This window comes from Diabrotica undecimpunctata, chromosome 1 (genome assembly GCF_040954645.1).
Source record: "Diabrotica undecimpunctata isolate CICGRU chromosome 1, icDiaUnde3, whole genome shotgun sequence".
Taxonomy (NCBI): domain Eukaryota; kingdom Metazoa; phylum Arthropoda; class Insecta; order Coleoptera; family Chrysomelidae; genus Diabrotica; species Diabrotica undecimpunctata.
In genome coordinates this window covers 62,411,896-62,427,985 of record NC_092803.1, presented here as the reverse complement: position 1 = coordinate 62,427,985, position 16,090 = coordinate 62,411,896, and the positions used below count along the sequence as shown (strand labels likewise).

Sequence of the window (16,090 nt, the reverse complement as noted above, 5' to 3'; positions counted from 1 at the left end):
GATGTTATATCGTAAGTTGTTAATTAATTTTCCGTCAACGGTAACTCCCGCTTTGGTATTATTGAGAGTGTTTTGGAAAATTTCTTTAGAATATAAGTTAAACAAAAGTGGCGATAAAACACATCCTGTCTAACTCCTCTACATATCTTCATTTCTTCTGAGTGTTGCCCATCAATTTGAACTATGGCACTTTGGTTCCAATATAATGTTTGCACTATATTTATAATTTTACTGTCAATACGCTTGTTCATAAGTATTGGTATTAGTTTTTCATCTCACTTTATCGAAAGCTTTTTCGTTATTAACAAAGCACAAGTGTAGATCAACGTTTACATCCCGGCATCGCTGAATCAATATGTTGATGGCAAATAGTCCTTCTCGAGTACCCATTCCATTTTGGAACCCGAAGTGCGTCTCGCTAATATCCACCTCTAGCCTTTCGTATTTTCTCTTATGTATTACTTTCAGCAGTACTTTTAAAGTATGACTCATGAGGCTCAGTGTTCGATAATCAGAGCACTCTTTTGCGGCTTGTTTTTTAGGGATGGTTATAAATGCTGACTTAGCCACTCTTGTGGTATTATTCCCGTATTGTACACCGTGTTGAATAAATCTGCCAATACTTCCAAGTTATACTCTTCCACTAGTTTTAACAGTTCTACTGGTATTTCATCTAATCCAGCTGCCTTATTGTCTTTAGAGTTTTTAATAGCATATTTGATTTCATCTATCGTGATCTTCTGTATCTCTAAAGGATTTAGTTCTTGTATTTTCTGCATTTCACCTCATTCATATTGGAAAAGTTCTCTAACGTACTCCTCCCATCGTCTTAATTTCTCTGGTAATTCTATTAGTAGTACTCCTTTTTTGTCTTTTATGTATCCTTGCTGTCTATTTCGACCCATTAATGTCACTTCTCTTATTTTTTTGTGCATATTTCTCATATCATATTTTGTTTCTAGTTCTTCTGTTTAAATTTTCTTCTTTCTTCCATCTGTAATAGCATTTCTTCTGTTATCCCCTGTTTTTTAGCCTCTCACCTATGTTATATCAAACTTTCTTGAGCTGGTTTCAGTAATGTGTTTTTAATATTATACCACTTTTTATTTACGTCCATATTTTGTTTGTTGTCAGTTAGTGTTTTTTGCATATTAACGTTCACATTATTTTTTAATTCGTTTTTTATTTCTTCGTTTTTTTTTTGGCATTCTTACATTAATTTTTGTTTGTTGTTTTCTGAGTTCAATTCTTTTAATTTTATTTTCACGTCAGCAACTAACTTATTGTGGTCTGAGTTAACATCTGCTCCGGGATAAGTTTTAACTGTTATAGAGTTTTTATATCTGCTATTTACGAGTATAAAGTCTATCTGGTTTCTGACAATGTGGTTTTCTGTATGTGAAGGAGACGTCCATGTATATAGTCCTCTTAGGAAGCTGAAACCAAGTATTGGCAATTACCATATTCTTATCTTGGCAGAATTCTATGAGCCTTTCTCCTCTCTCGTTTCTAATTCCTAATCCGAACTGTTCAATTATATTTTCAACTGTACCTACTCCATTTTTTCATTAAAGTCACCTAAAATGTAAGTAATATCTCTAGATTTTGTTAAATTGAGTGTATTGTGCAATTCTGAATAAAACTTTTCGATCTCATCTTCGGTCTTATCAGCTGTGGGAGCATAGACTTGGATCATATTAATATTACAGTTCTGTGCTTGAATTTTTAGCATTATTATTCCTTCTGAGATTTGAATCACACCTAGCACTGATTTTCTAATAGTGTTGCTTATGATGAAAGCTACTCCGTATCGATGATCAGTTTTGTCTCCTCCAGTGTAATAGATATTGTGGTTATTTATTGATATCTCTCCATTTCCTGACCATTGTACATCGCTAACCCCAAGCATATCTATATTTAGCCTCGCTTTCTCTTTAATAACATTATGTAGTTTTCCAGGCTGATACATACTTCTTACATTTCAGGTAGCTATTTTTATCTGAAAGGGTTGAGTATTTTTTTTTTGGTTTTTTGTGAAAGGGTTTCGCATGTTCACGACCGAGGAGGCCTTGCGTTCTGATGGTTGTTCTCCCCTGCCGGATTTTGGTCTCCGATTACCGTAATCAATAATGTCTCTTGCGCAAATAGTGCTAGCTATTTATTATAATTTATACTAGAGATGTCATCAGGGACCTTGAATGCAGTGGTTTCTCGTTGCCTTCCGCATTCTGATGCCGTTGACCACTTTCTTGGTTCTTCCGCCTTCGAGACCAATTTTCTCAGTCTCAGGACAAGAGAATGTCCTTCCACTTACTAGCTGATCCGCCCTAAGCCGTTGGCCAGTAAATGGTGGATTGCTTATCCCCGCAAACACTCGGACGTCAGAGCCTCGTTAGATATCTAGCAGGATGTACCAGAAGACCATGATCTAGATCATCATACAAGCAGGTGAAGTTGACAGTTGAGTAGGAGTGGCTATATATTGCGTTTCACTATCCCATTACATCCCAATAGTTACCTAGCTTGCTCTAAGGACAGCACTGAATTCTTCTCGTGAATCCGACTATAGATATGCCACTTTTTAATTAACTTTGGAATTTTTAGAATAAATGTGAGTACTGCGATGTAAGTGCAATGATTTCAAAGGTAATAATTGATTTAATTAACGTTTTTGGCCACAAAAATAAAACTTGTTGCATTAGTCTACATATTTTTATATATTTTTTAAATTTTTTCTTTAAAATATATTATTATTTACAATTCAGTGTTAATGTCCATATGCATCAAACGGAGGTTCCATATAAGCATCTAAGATCTTACTAACTTCTTTGTATTGTCTCAAGTGCTGCCTTACTTCAAAGGTGTTGTTTATATTTAGATATTCCAAATTAAGTGGCGTCGATGTAGGCCATGTTATATTGAAGAGAAGAGGATCTTTTTCTGGAGTTGGGTTTCTAAAATTAAATAAAAAATTAGTGGTTTACCGAGTATCACAAACTATTATTTTAATCATTGTAAATATATATTTTTTAATTTTATTGTGATTTAGGTACTGACCTAATACGGAAAAATATAAGAATAGAAAAAATATGCTGTTCGGGAAACAGAGAAACGAAACAAATATGTAGTCTTTATTAGTTTATACTTAGTAAAGTGTATCCTCAGTAACAACACTAAAGACTAATCGGTAATTAACTGAGATATAAACGCAAAAATCGGCGAAGATTTATCTGAGCTAATGGGACTATTCTTCGGACTTTAGATTTCCGGGAAATTTGATTTTTTCGGTTTCCCAAAGATAATGTTTTTTGTAAGAAATGGGTTCATTTTTGTCGCCGGTCTGGCAAATTCAATGTGCTCACTGCACGAATGTGTTCAGTACATTTTACCAGTGATGGTTTTGAAAGAGATTTCGTGGCAGAATTATTAGGAAATGCCAGGAAGTGTAGAAAAAGTTTAAACAAGTATTCAGTACCTTCCCTTTTAGAAAACAGATTGGAGGAACCCTGTAATAAATAACGTAATGCTTGATTAGAGGAAAGAAATGTTTAAAAACAGTATTGGCAGATATTAGAGAATGAAACAACGTAAGTACAACTTGTTTTCATTGTGTTGGATTTTGTGTTTCTTAATTTTTTCTGAATGTTTTTAAGGAAACTGTAGAAGGTGAAATGTCTGGAAATAATTCACAACTAGAAATTTGGACACATATTGATAATGATGATGGGTAGGTGTCTGGGATGCTTTTATTAGCTTCTATTTACTGTTTATAACTTTTAATATTAATTTTAAAGGAACACTAGAAGGTGAAAAGTCGGGAAATAATTTCTAATACGAATGGTAGTATTAATAATGGTGCTGGGTATTTGTTTGGGAAGTTTTTATTAGCTTCTACATCATTAAATGTAATATGTAGGTGCTTCTATAGTATGTGGTCTACCGTCGCGTTTCTGCTATAGCTTGCTGTCTGTCGAGGTATGCGGTGTATAACCTGTGTTACAGTACCGGTAATAAAATCATAACAAACTGAATAAAACGCATTAATTAGGATTAGATTAGGATTAGATTAATTAAGAATTATTATTTTAATTTTAAAAATTAACATTTTGTCATATCAATTTACTATTTTAGTTAGGAATAAGCAAGAAAATTGGCTTATTCTACACACTATAATAGAAATGCTCAGATATACCGCATCCTTGGTGTAGACCGCATACTATAGGTACTAGTACCAAATTCATTCAGCTGGACCAAGAGCGTACAGATGCTTATTGAAGAAAGGATATCCCTTTCCAGCAGTATTAACGTTAAAGAACTAGGTTAAAAAAATTGACTTTATTTATTTATTTGGACTTTCACAGTACTATAAATATACAAATACAATAATATATACATATATATTAAATATATTATTTAAACACTAAAGATAGAATAAATGACACTAAATATTAATGTCCAATTTACATAGCCATTCAATTGCTTCTGGGGAACATTCCGCAAAGTCCTGGAGGTTTCCACGGTAGGCACGATTCAAGCAGTCGGAAACACAATGGCTTATGGTCTGTCTAGATTGTCCGCAATCGCACTGTGGACTTTCTGCACGACCCCACCTGAACAGCGAATCAGCACATTTACCATATCCGGTACGTATACGATTAAGCCTTGCCCAAGTGGACCGGAGCAGATTTGATTCGATTAAACCCTGAGTTGGGGTGAATATCTTAATATAGTCCGATTCTACTGTTGGCATCCATCTTGTTGTCCATTGCCTATGTATATCATAGGAATTACCAATTTTTCGGGCAGATCGTATTGGAGGATTTCTAGATCTCAGTCGCTGGTGCTCTTTTGAGATGTCTGGGATATCTTGATGTATTGGTAATTGTACGTTGGTTACAATTTTCTGGTACTCTCTTACTAATGCTGCTGTACGGCGTAGATCTGGTGGAGCAATATTGCTCAGAGTAGGCAGCCATCTCACTGGCGTTGGTTTTATTGTTCCAGTGAATATTCTCATGGTTTGGTTAAGTTGGACATCGATTTTGCTTGTATGTGCACTATTTAGCCATACTGGTATACAATATTCTGCCACCGAAAAAACCAAAGCTAGAGCAAAGCTCCGGAGAGTATCTGCAGAAGCACCCCAAGTTGTTCCAGCAAGTTTTGATATTAAGTTATTTCTTGTTCTTAGTTTACCGGCTGCGTTTGTAAGATGACTTTTGAAGGTGAGTGTTTTGTGAGTGAAGGACAGGTTTCAGTTTTGCTTGTGTTAGGACGTAAGCGCCAGTTCTTAAAATAGTTACTTGGTGTAGTTAAGTCCTCGTTTAGAGCTCGTTCTCCTGCTTCTTTACTATTATCTTGGAAGCCAATGGCCAGGTCGTCAGCATAAGCAAATTTTCTCGATTTTGTTTCAGGTATATCTGCTGTATAAAGGTTAAATAATAAAGGAGCTAGCACTGCGCCTTGAGGTAAGCCGTTGTTAAGTTTTCTAACGTTACTCTGTGCATCATTCATATATACCTGAAACAGTCTGTTAGTCAGTAGATCGTTTATCAGCTGACAAGTTTTGAGGCAAGGTATGATTTTCATCAGCTTATAAATGAGGCCCTCTCTCCACACAGTGTCATAGGCAGCCGTGAGATCTATAAATGTTATGGCAGATTTTTCGCGTCTTTCAAAGCCTCAATAAATGTAGTTAAGGACAGCACTTGGTCACAGCAACTTCGTCCTCTTCTAAATCCAGCTTGTTACAGCATCCTCAATGGTGTTACATATTCGGTTATATAAACGTCGTTCTAGTAATTTATAACAGCAACTGAGTAAGGCAATAGGCCGGTAACTTTCAGGCAGCTTGTTGTCTTTGCCAGGCTTCTGGATTGCGATAATTTTTGTTCTTTTGAATTCTGTGGGTAGCACAGCTGTATTCACAATGTCGCTAAAGAATTTTTTGAGCCACTGTCGTGTTTTTGTACCAGTGTGGACTATAAACTCAGGATACATTCCATCGAAGCCTGCTGCTTTTCCTGTTTTAGTTTGGTTAAGCGCTTCGTTTATTTCATCCAATGAGAAGGCACGTGAGTATTCTGATGTTGCGGTAGTATTTGGTTTAAGTTGTTTAAGAGCTCTTTTTACGGTAGATGTATGAGTTTTCTCAGATGAAGCTCGGGAGTTCTCAATTATTCTCAACTATTGGCTATTTTATTTGGCTTAATTGTTGATTTGTTTAAGTCAAAATTTGTTTTTTTGTTAAAAAAATTGACTTGAATCCAGGAATTTTAAAAAATGTCTAACGTTATAAAAAAATTGATATGCTATGTTTGGAAAAAGTTTCATTTCTTTCGTTTGACGAAATGAAATTGAGAAAAGGTTTTTTCTATGATAGACGTAATGATGAAACAATGAAAGCCATCAATTATGTACAGGTAGCGATGATACGGGGTTTATTTGGAAAGTGAAAACAACTAATTTTTTATAATTATGATTGCCGCATGACCAAAGAAATACTTTTTAAGATTATTCAATTCGCTGAATCATCCAGATTTCTAATTGTTGGTATAGTTAGTGATCTGGGACCAGGAAATAAACGCTTGCATACAGAACTAAATGCTTCTTTAGAAAAATCATGGTTTGAAAACACGTTGAACGAACAAAAAGTATATGTTTTTGCTGATACACCCCATTTATTAAAATTAATCCGAAACACTTTTGTGGACTTTGGATTTAATATTAATGGAAAAGAGATCACAAAATATATCGGTAAAGAAGTTTTAAAACGTACAAAGAGTTCTGATTTAACGATAACACACAAAATGACGTAAAGTTTGATGAATTTTCAGGGAATTCAACGACAAAAGGTGAATTATGCAGCAAAACTATTTTCGCACATTATTTCTTAAGCCATTTCAATATAACCGAGAAAGTCTTGGTTATATTGACAACATAAATTGGATAGTATATTCACAATTTTTTTAATTGGTAAGTATTTTAATATTTTGTATGAAAATTTTAACATTTTAATAATGCAATTAGTTTAGGTTAATGATTGGTTTGATTTATTTAATCAGAAGGTACCAGCACAAGACAGTAGGCCCAAAATGCAGGCTTTTGGGTTAGCATTAGATGAACATATTGCCATTTTAGATAGAATGAATGACGTGATATCGAAGTGTAGAGTTGAAAAACGGAAATCACTTATGCCGTTCCAAAATGGTTAGCAAATAATTTAAAATTACCTAGTTAGAATAAAATGCTTATTTTGTGTTGTGTTAGATATTATCGTCTCAAATAATGCATTGGAAATGCTTTTTACAGACATACAATATAGATTTGGATTTAAATATATTTTGACCTATAGGTTGAATCAAGATATTTTGGAAAACTTTTTTGGGGTAATACGTGCTAAAGATGGACTTTATGCTGTTTCAGATGCGTTAGAATTTAAATATCGTTTAAAAAACTACGTTATTGGCAGAAATAAAGGCAATTTGTTAACGGCTGGAAACACCGAAGAAGATGCAACTCATGATCTGCCAACAGTTGATATCAACCTAAGCGATTCATGTTTTAAAAAATTGTAAAAACGTCCAAAATCATGATTTAGACGACAAACTAAGTCAAAAATTGGAAGAATTTAATTATGATGGCCTGGAACATTTTAATCATTGTTTCTCTAGTTTCATCCCCGATTGTACGTGATCAAGAATTAATTCTTCATTAGAGTTGTTTAAAAGATAATCAAAACATTCTAACATTTAAAAAAAAAATATTAAATGAGAACCAGTGCAAAGAAATTTTCTAAATTGTTTCCAAATATCATTTTTGAAAAGTAGGGCGGTTAAATATTTTAATATACCCTTGTATATTCTAATTTTTAACTAGGAACCTTAACAAAGCCTTATTCCGTCCAATATTTTTATGTCCATTGTCATAAAGGTATTGCCTCTTGGGGCGGCCACGGAAAGAGAAATATATTTTTTTCAGAAACCTCGACCTTTTCCACAATGACCGAAGACAGAGACACTGGTAACATATATATTGAAATTAGCTATTATATTATTTTATAGTGATTAATTATCTGTAATATACAAATTTATTTTAACACTAAAATTTTTTCGAATACATTGAAGTTTAATTTGTATATTGCACATATTTGAAAATGTTTATTTTTTGTATGTATCAATAAATAATCTTTAATTAATAGTTTGGAGACATCCGTATGTGTACCATTATTGTAATTATTAAATCTCTTAACTTATTTATGTCTTTTTGTCTAGTTTTTTCTTATAGTTTTTTTAATATTATATTGTCCTTGTCTTTCATAAACAAATAACAGAAAAAAGTCGTTTAATATTATTTTGCTAATTAAATAATTTGATCACAGAATGCATACAATTCCCATTTAACTATAACAAGAATTCAAATTCTATTCTCCAATGACGTCATGCGCGAACACGACCGATTTTGCTCTACGGAAAGATCCTATCTTTCTAATATCTTCATTCCTGATAGGATCTTTTTGGGATACACCACACGCTCTCCTTAGAAAATCCATTTCTACTACTTCTATTCTTTTTCTATCTTTTTTCCAAACTTCTGCCCAATCCAGAGCCTAACTCTGGATCTTCTTCATCATCTCCTATTTTAAGATACCCTGTCTTTGACATATTTATATTGAGACCCCATTTTTCATATTCTTTCTTTAGTTTTCTAAACATGTAGTCCATGTCTTCCTCATCATATATATTTTAAATAAGGTCAGAGATAGACAACATCCTTGTTTAAGCCCCTTTGTTATTGGAAATGATTCAGATATAAATTTTCCTTCTTTAACAACACTTCTTGCATTTTTGTATATATTTGCGAATTTGTCAATGTTTGAAACAGATTTTTCAAAGGTACCGTATCGTATGCCTTCTCTAAATCTACAAACAATAGGTGGATAGATAGATTCCTTGCCTTCCGTTTTTCAATTACCTGCAGCAGAACGAATATACCATCAGTGCACAATCTTCCAGTACGAAATCCATTTTGTTCTTTTTTTGTTTTTTTTTTTTTTTGTTTTTTTGTTTTTTTGAAACAGTTTTTTCAAAGGTACGGTATCGCATGCCTTCTCTTAATCTATAAACAATAGGTGGATAGATAGCTCTCCGTTTTTCGATTACCTGCTGCAGAACGAATATACCATAAGTGCACAATTTTCCAGCACGAAATTCATTTTGTTCTTCTATGTCTTCGTATTCTGATTCTATTCTTTCTTTTATTATTCGATTGTACAACCTCCCCACTGACCTGATAACAGTTATTCCCCTATAATTAGAGCATTTGCGTTTATCCCCTTTCTAAAATATTAAGCTGGTGTATCCAACATTCCAATCATCAGGGATATTTTGTCCTTTTAGGCATTTGTTAAATAGTTGAACCAACATCTCATGTAATATTTTTAGTCGATACTTTACTATATTTTAATAAGTTATTGTCGGAAAATACTTAAATAAGATATTATTGAAGATCTGGAAAGACATTTAAACAAAACACAGAAAAAGTAACATGGGAATAGTCTGATGGAAACACAAGTATCGAAATTGACTATTTTTTAACAAAAAAAAAAAAGATTTATTTAAAGACGTAAATGTATTTAAATAGTTTAGTAAAAGCAGTGATAATAGTTTGTGTACAGTGATATCTTCCGAAAAAAAAGACTCAAAATGATAAATAAGAAACAACAAAAATTGTAATAATTAATTGTTTTAGCGCATACAAATCACTTTTAGATTCTTTGGACAATTATGATTAAAAAGAGTCAATTGTAAAGTTTCTCTTAAGTTGATCGTTTTCGAGTTATACTCGAAAATTTACTTTAACATTTAAAACTGAAAAAACCGCAAACTGACGATTTTCTGAAGGATTAAAAACAAAAGTAAAATATATTATTTTTAAAATCATAAAGCGCCTAAATTCAAGTTCAAGCCTTCTTCTATCAGCTTAAGATAAAAATTCTGGATATTAATCTGAAGAACAAGAGGTACTGTAGTGCAGACTTTCTGGACATCAGTCAAGCTTTCGACAAGGTGTGAAATACCAGACTTCTATAAAAACACAAGAAAAATCTTCCCCATTACTCATGCCTAATCTATATATATATATATATATATATATATATATATATATATATATATATATATATATATATATATAACGAGTTTATTACAGCTGCCGCCGTTTCTCGCAACCTAGCTTGCAACGCTTGCGATCGTTCCAGTCATCTACTTGTAGACCCCTATCTTCCATTGCATCTTTTACTTCTGGTCTCCACGATCTTCTTGGTTTTCCCTTTTTCCTGCGGTTGGTGGGGATCCACTGTAGCATTCTCTTTGGCCATCGTTGATCATTCATCCGTTCTACAGGGCCATACCATTTCAGCCTTTTGCATTCTATAGTTTCCAGGACGTCAATGTCTATGCCCATACGCTCTTTGATTTCAGTATTCCGTACTCTATCTCTTCTAGTGAGTTGGCAACATCTTCTCCAATAATTCATTTCCATTGCTTTTATTTTGGATGCGTCATTTTTATTTATTACCCAAAGCTCTGAACCATATGTAGCAATGCTTTCTATGATACTTTTGTATATCCTAATTTTTGTGTTTCTGGTGATGTGGTTATTCCAAAGTATACTATTCAGTTGACGTATTGCTGTTAATATCATGCCTAATCTTCAAATCTTATATATCCGACCGTTATTCTGTAGTTAAAGAGCACGAACTCCGGTCCGAGCTATTGGAAGTTAAGTCTGATGTGCCTCAAGGCAGCGTTATTGGCCCTGTTTTATATTTGTTATTTAATGCTGACTCACCAAACTATCAGATTAACCACAGTTGCCACATACGCTAATGACACTGTTCTTGCTGTTCTTGCGTTACATATAAGTCCACAAAGAGCAACAAAAAAACTTGCAAATGGATCTGAACAATATTCAAAAATGGCTTAACACATGAAAAAGCATTCCAATGAGCTCGAGAGTGAGCAGCTCGAAGTTAGTGGTGAAGTGCACAGACTAAAGCGGTATAATCAAACAGACCTAATAACTAGATTTTAAGATCAGACTAAAATAGAACCGAATTTATGTTCTATCATTATTGAATGGTTAGTTAAAGGGAAACTTGATTGAAAGTTCTCCTTACATGACAATGTAAAGGACATACATTTAACTTATTGTTCCCATGGAAGGAACAGATTGTTAAAATTAATAGCGTTAAATAAAAAAAAACATTCGAAAGTCGTTAGGATATATACTCCGTAGTTTTCAAATAGGAATAATCATAAATGTAAATAAAAAAATACAAGAATTGAGCATTTGACCATATATTTATTACCCTATTTTTCCCATTTGCACCGTCACAAATTCAAATAGTCCAAATATGTAGCAAAATATTTCGTACTAATTTTCATTTCATTAGAGCCCCATAACTTTATGACCTACATTATTTTAAGTACCTTTAGATGTTACGCAATGTTAACTGCGTAATTTCCTGGCTAAATGTTTTCGTCTTTGTATAGTATTCGGAACATTACCCCACGCAATAACAATGATCCTTTTGAAAACTTATCTCATTCTCGCTACTAACAAATGTGGATCAATAATGAAGGAAATTATATTCAAAAAATTAAAGAGCTTGTTTGATGAAAAGAGTGTAACAGGAAACACTGCATAGATTTAAAAAAAATTATCTAAAAAATTTCCTTTATAAAAGGTATATTTTTTTGTTCATTTTGTAATATTTTTAACATTAACTGTGTTTATATCTTACAACTTCAGGGCTTAATTTCTTTATCATTTCAGGCATATTTTATTTAATGTTATATTTAGAAGCATTTGACTTTTTAGGGTAGTGAGAGAGGTTGCAAAGTTGTCTTTTTTATTAAAGTAGGTACTGAACTATAAGTGACTGTCGACGTCCGGCGCCGATATCGAATCAGCATATTCTATCAGAATAATTTTTATAGTAACAACAATCGTATAATTCTTACACTGCACCATCATAAAGTGTGATAGTGTTAGTTCATTGTGCATTAAAGAAATAAGATCTGGAAGTAGATATTTTAATATTAATAAAGTAATCCGTGATCACAGTATCATAGAAACACATTACATAAATTATACCAGCCATTTATCGACAACAGTTTTTATCATCAAAGGTAATGGTAATTAAAAATGGAATTTGATGTTACTGAGAATAACGATGAATTATTTCAATCTACTTCAGAACCACCTTTATCTTACTCAGCTGCAGCCAGTAAACAGCAAGAACCAATCTATCTATTTAAACTACAAGCAATAGTTTTTAATTCTCTAAATAATGTCAAATTAGAAGAATACTTGTTAGCGATAGGCACTCTAGTTAGTCCAAAACATATTCTTTTTTCGTTAAGGATCACCAATAATCGTATCTGTATTTATTTCTCAAGCAACCAAATCGTAGATAAATTCTCGGGTCTGCGGAATAAAGCACATAAGTCAAAATAGGTTACTTTTCAGGATACACAAAAAAGTAATTTGTGATTTATTGACAATTAGGTAACAAATAATTTTTGTGTGTTATAAGTTACTTTCTTGGCTTCAAACTATTCCTACAATAAAACATAATACAAAACAGTTGGAAAGTATTTTATTTGACTTATGTTCATTGGTTCAATACAACAGAATGACTTATGTGTTTAAGTTTTCTACAGAATTATACATATTATTAACATAGTTTGTTTAAAATTCGGGTTCTTGATAATCTTTCACAATATCTGGATCTGTGCTACGCAAATTTTCTGTTGAAGGTAAATCTTTATAAAATTGGTGAAAAATATCTGGTATCAAAGGCAGCAGTGACAACAAGTCGTTTCTTTTTTCCTTAGAAATTGGCATTGGCTGATTAGAAAGTACGGATATTGTATCAGGGATCGCAGCAGATCCTCTACGTTTCAGATTTAAGGATTTAAATGGCACATCTCTGTGTAAGCAATCTTTGAATAAAATAACACCAAAATCTTTTTCGTACCTTAACCACTTTGTCTGTAGCCATTTAAATTGTTCATTATTTACATCTTTATGTCTTTGAGCCCACGGACCTTTAAGAAGAGAAGAAAAATCTAAAAAGTCTGTTATCTTCATATGAACTACATCAAATTTGGGACTGCTAGATTTTATTAGCTGCATCCAGTCATGGGGATGGTAAATCTGTATTTCGGTTTTTTTCCTTTTCTTTTCAATTATGCTATGGTCGGTGTCCACTTCTAGATGACTATGCCCCGGTATCATAAACTTATGGTCTATTGTATCGATATTGAGTGTTTGTAGAACCCATGTGAACATTGCACTCACGTGGGAGTTTCTATTTTGACCAGCACATGTGTCAGAGTAGAAGATGACGTGTTTTACGGTTGGCGATAAGGAGGTCTGCAAATGTTTGTATAAACAGGGGGCAATTTGGTTAGCCCCTCGAGCAGCAATGGTTTGGTACCACACATAGCACAAGGCTTTTCCAGTTCTGTTGTCATGTATTGTTAGGTTGTAAGTCCACAATTTTCTTTTATAAAAAGCAACTGAGGAACTTAATGATGGTGTCTTTACTTAGTTGTGTATCAAATCTTTTCTCCTGATATGCCTGATCTGCTGATATTTTATGCCTGTCGTGTTCACCAACAAGTTCGGCTTTAGATTGTTCATCTGTACAAAGTTGTATTTGCATGTGAAATTTATCACAAGTGAAACAAGTGAAATTTTATGTTTTGGGTGTGAAATTAATGCCACGCATATCATCAGTCTGTGTACAAGCAACAGATGGTTTTTTTTAACGCCACTGTCTTTATGAAGTTGTCACTTTCATCCAAAATCTTTAATAAACAACCTCGACAAACTGGTTGACGACTACCATTGACAAACAAAAAATATTTGTAAGTTTTCAGTCTAAACTTTTCCTTTTCTGGATCATGTGTGCGCTGTCTTGCTGTAGTTTTATCTTGAATTTCTATTAATGATCCCATAAATGCTGCACGTTTGGAATATGATCCCAATTTCCAGTACTCTGTAAATATAGCTTGCCGTATCTCAACTGATAATCGTTCTTTGAATTTCATTCGACATATTGTTAACTCTTTAACTCGTCTCTCGGGTATTACTTTCCCTTTAAGCGTTTTATATTCCAGACCGAAGTTACGTTTAAATTTTTTTTCTTTTTTCAATATACGTGATTGTGTAGGGTTAGTGCTAAGTTGTGGCGAATGTAAGGGCTGTTCCACGGTTTCTTCATCTGAAGACGTTGAGTCATCGGCCGACAGTTGATACTGAGGATCTTTTGTCGAATCATCACTAGAAAAGTCACTTTCTTCATTACATTTAGTAAAAACACCGGATGAAATTTCCTCTATTTCTCCTCCTTCAATACATTCAGTAAAACCACCTGATGAGGTTTCTTCTGTTTCTCCTCCTTCAATACTTTCTTCAATACATTCAGTAAAAACACCTGATGAGGTGTCTTCTGTTTCTCCTTCTTCAATACAGTTAGCAAAACCACCTGATGAGGTTTCTTCTGTTTCTCCTCCTAAAACAAAAAAAATAATTATAACATATCGGCATACCCCTGTTAACAAACAACCCTACAAATTTCTGCTACGATATAATCATTATCAATGTAAAAGACTTCTAAACCGTTCAAAATTTACAAGAAACGACAAACATATCCAATAGTAAATTTTTCTAGAGTTAAACGAGAGCTAGAATATAAAAAAATACCTATTGTAAATTTTCTAAAATAAAATCATTCCTTTTAGAAGTTGTAAATTAAAAATCGACATGGCACTAACAATCATAATATGATTGTTACATATGTTACATGATATGATACATTAACCTGTGTACTGAATAATTGTATAAATGTTTTCTTAGCATTCTATTGCTGCATGAATCATTCATTAGTAACCCAAGAAATCCAAACACACGTACGTAATAATTACATACTAAAAAAAATACTTACTTTCGTTATTTCCTTTAGATAAACACATTTTAACCAAACGTCTGGGCTCTTTGTCCCAACATGCCGCTGTTTAACGATAACTATTATAACTTAGCTAAACAATGTTCAATATGCAATATCACCACATTCGCACACAAAATGTTCTGTGAGACTACAGCTGAGACCTGTGTTTATCTGAGATTTAAGAACGTTTGACCTTGTAGAATCAACTACGATTTGTGTATAATATGCCTGAGTTTATTAGGTGAATTACATATCTTACAATTTCATTATAACATAAGTCATATATACAGACGCCATTTCGTTTAGGTACAACATAAGTCGAGTTATGTGATTTAGTCGGTATTAGAACTGTAATGTAAGTGTATGTTGAAAAGGTACAATTTTCAGTGTGATTATAAAGAAAGTAGATTGACTTATGTGCTTTGGTCAGTTGATGAGTCGGACCGAAATGCGATCATTTATGTAGAAAACCAAATTTGACAAATTTTGACTTATGTGCTTTAGTCCGCCGACCCGACAATTTTTTTAAAGCAATGGGGGTTTCATTACTGTAAACAATTATCATCATCAGTGGCCCACATATTTATAGCTATACACCTCTTCAATTTGCGTGCCGTTAGTTGAGATGTTTTTCTCCAGTACTAGGTTGATCATATATTGTGTTTTGGAGAAATTAATTTTAAGTCCAACTCGTGTACACGAGCTCTGAAGGTCTTGAAGAAGCTGTCAGGCATGATCTACCCGGTCTGCAATAAGGACTATGTCGTTTGCAAATCTCAAGTTGTTCAGAAATTCTCCATTTATGTTGACTCCAATATTCTCCCAATTATTGTTTCTCATAGCACTCTGCAACAAAGCGGTGAATAGCTTAGGTGAGGTATCTCCTTGCCTAATATCCTTCTCGAAGGGAAATGTATTTGTGTTGCCATAATACATTCTAACGGCAGCTGTTGCGCTATTATAAAATATATATTCCGAAGAAGAGTTGTGTACCTATGATCAATACTGCACTCTGTAAGAGCTCTTGTTGTACTCTGTAGCTTTCTCTATTAAGAATTGTATTACTTG

General features: G+C 33.3%; 1 protein-coding gene across 1 annotated transcript in view; it reads right to left on the bottom strand.

Moving 5' to 3' along the window:
- Positions 1-2,698: 2,698 nt before the first annotated feature.
- LOC140450196 (pyrethroid hydrolase Ces2e-like) overlaps positions 2,699-16,090 on the bottom strand; it is a 78,522-nt gene continuing 65,130 nt past the window's right edge. Inside the window, exon 11 of the mRNA XM_072543661.1 lies at positions 2,699-2,954. Coding sequence (XP_072399762.1) covers positions 2,768-2,954 — 187 coding nt within the window. The 3' untranslated portion in view covers positions 2,699-2,767. The remainder of the gene's footprint in view (positions 2,955-16,090) is intronic.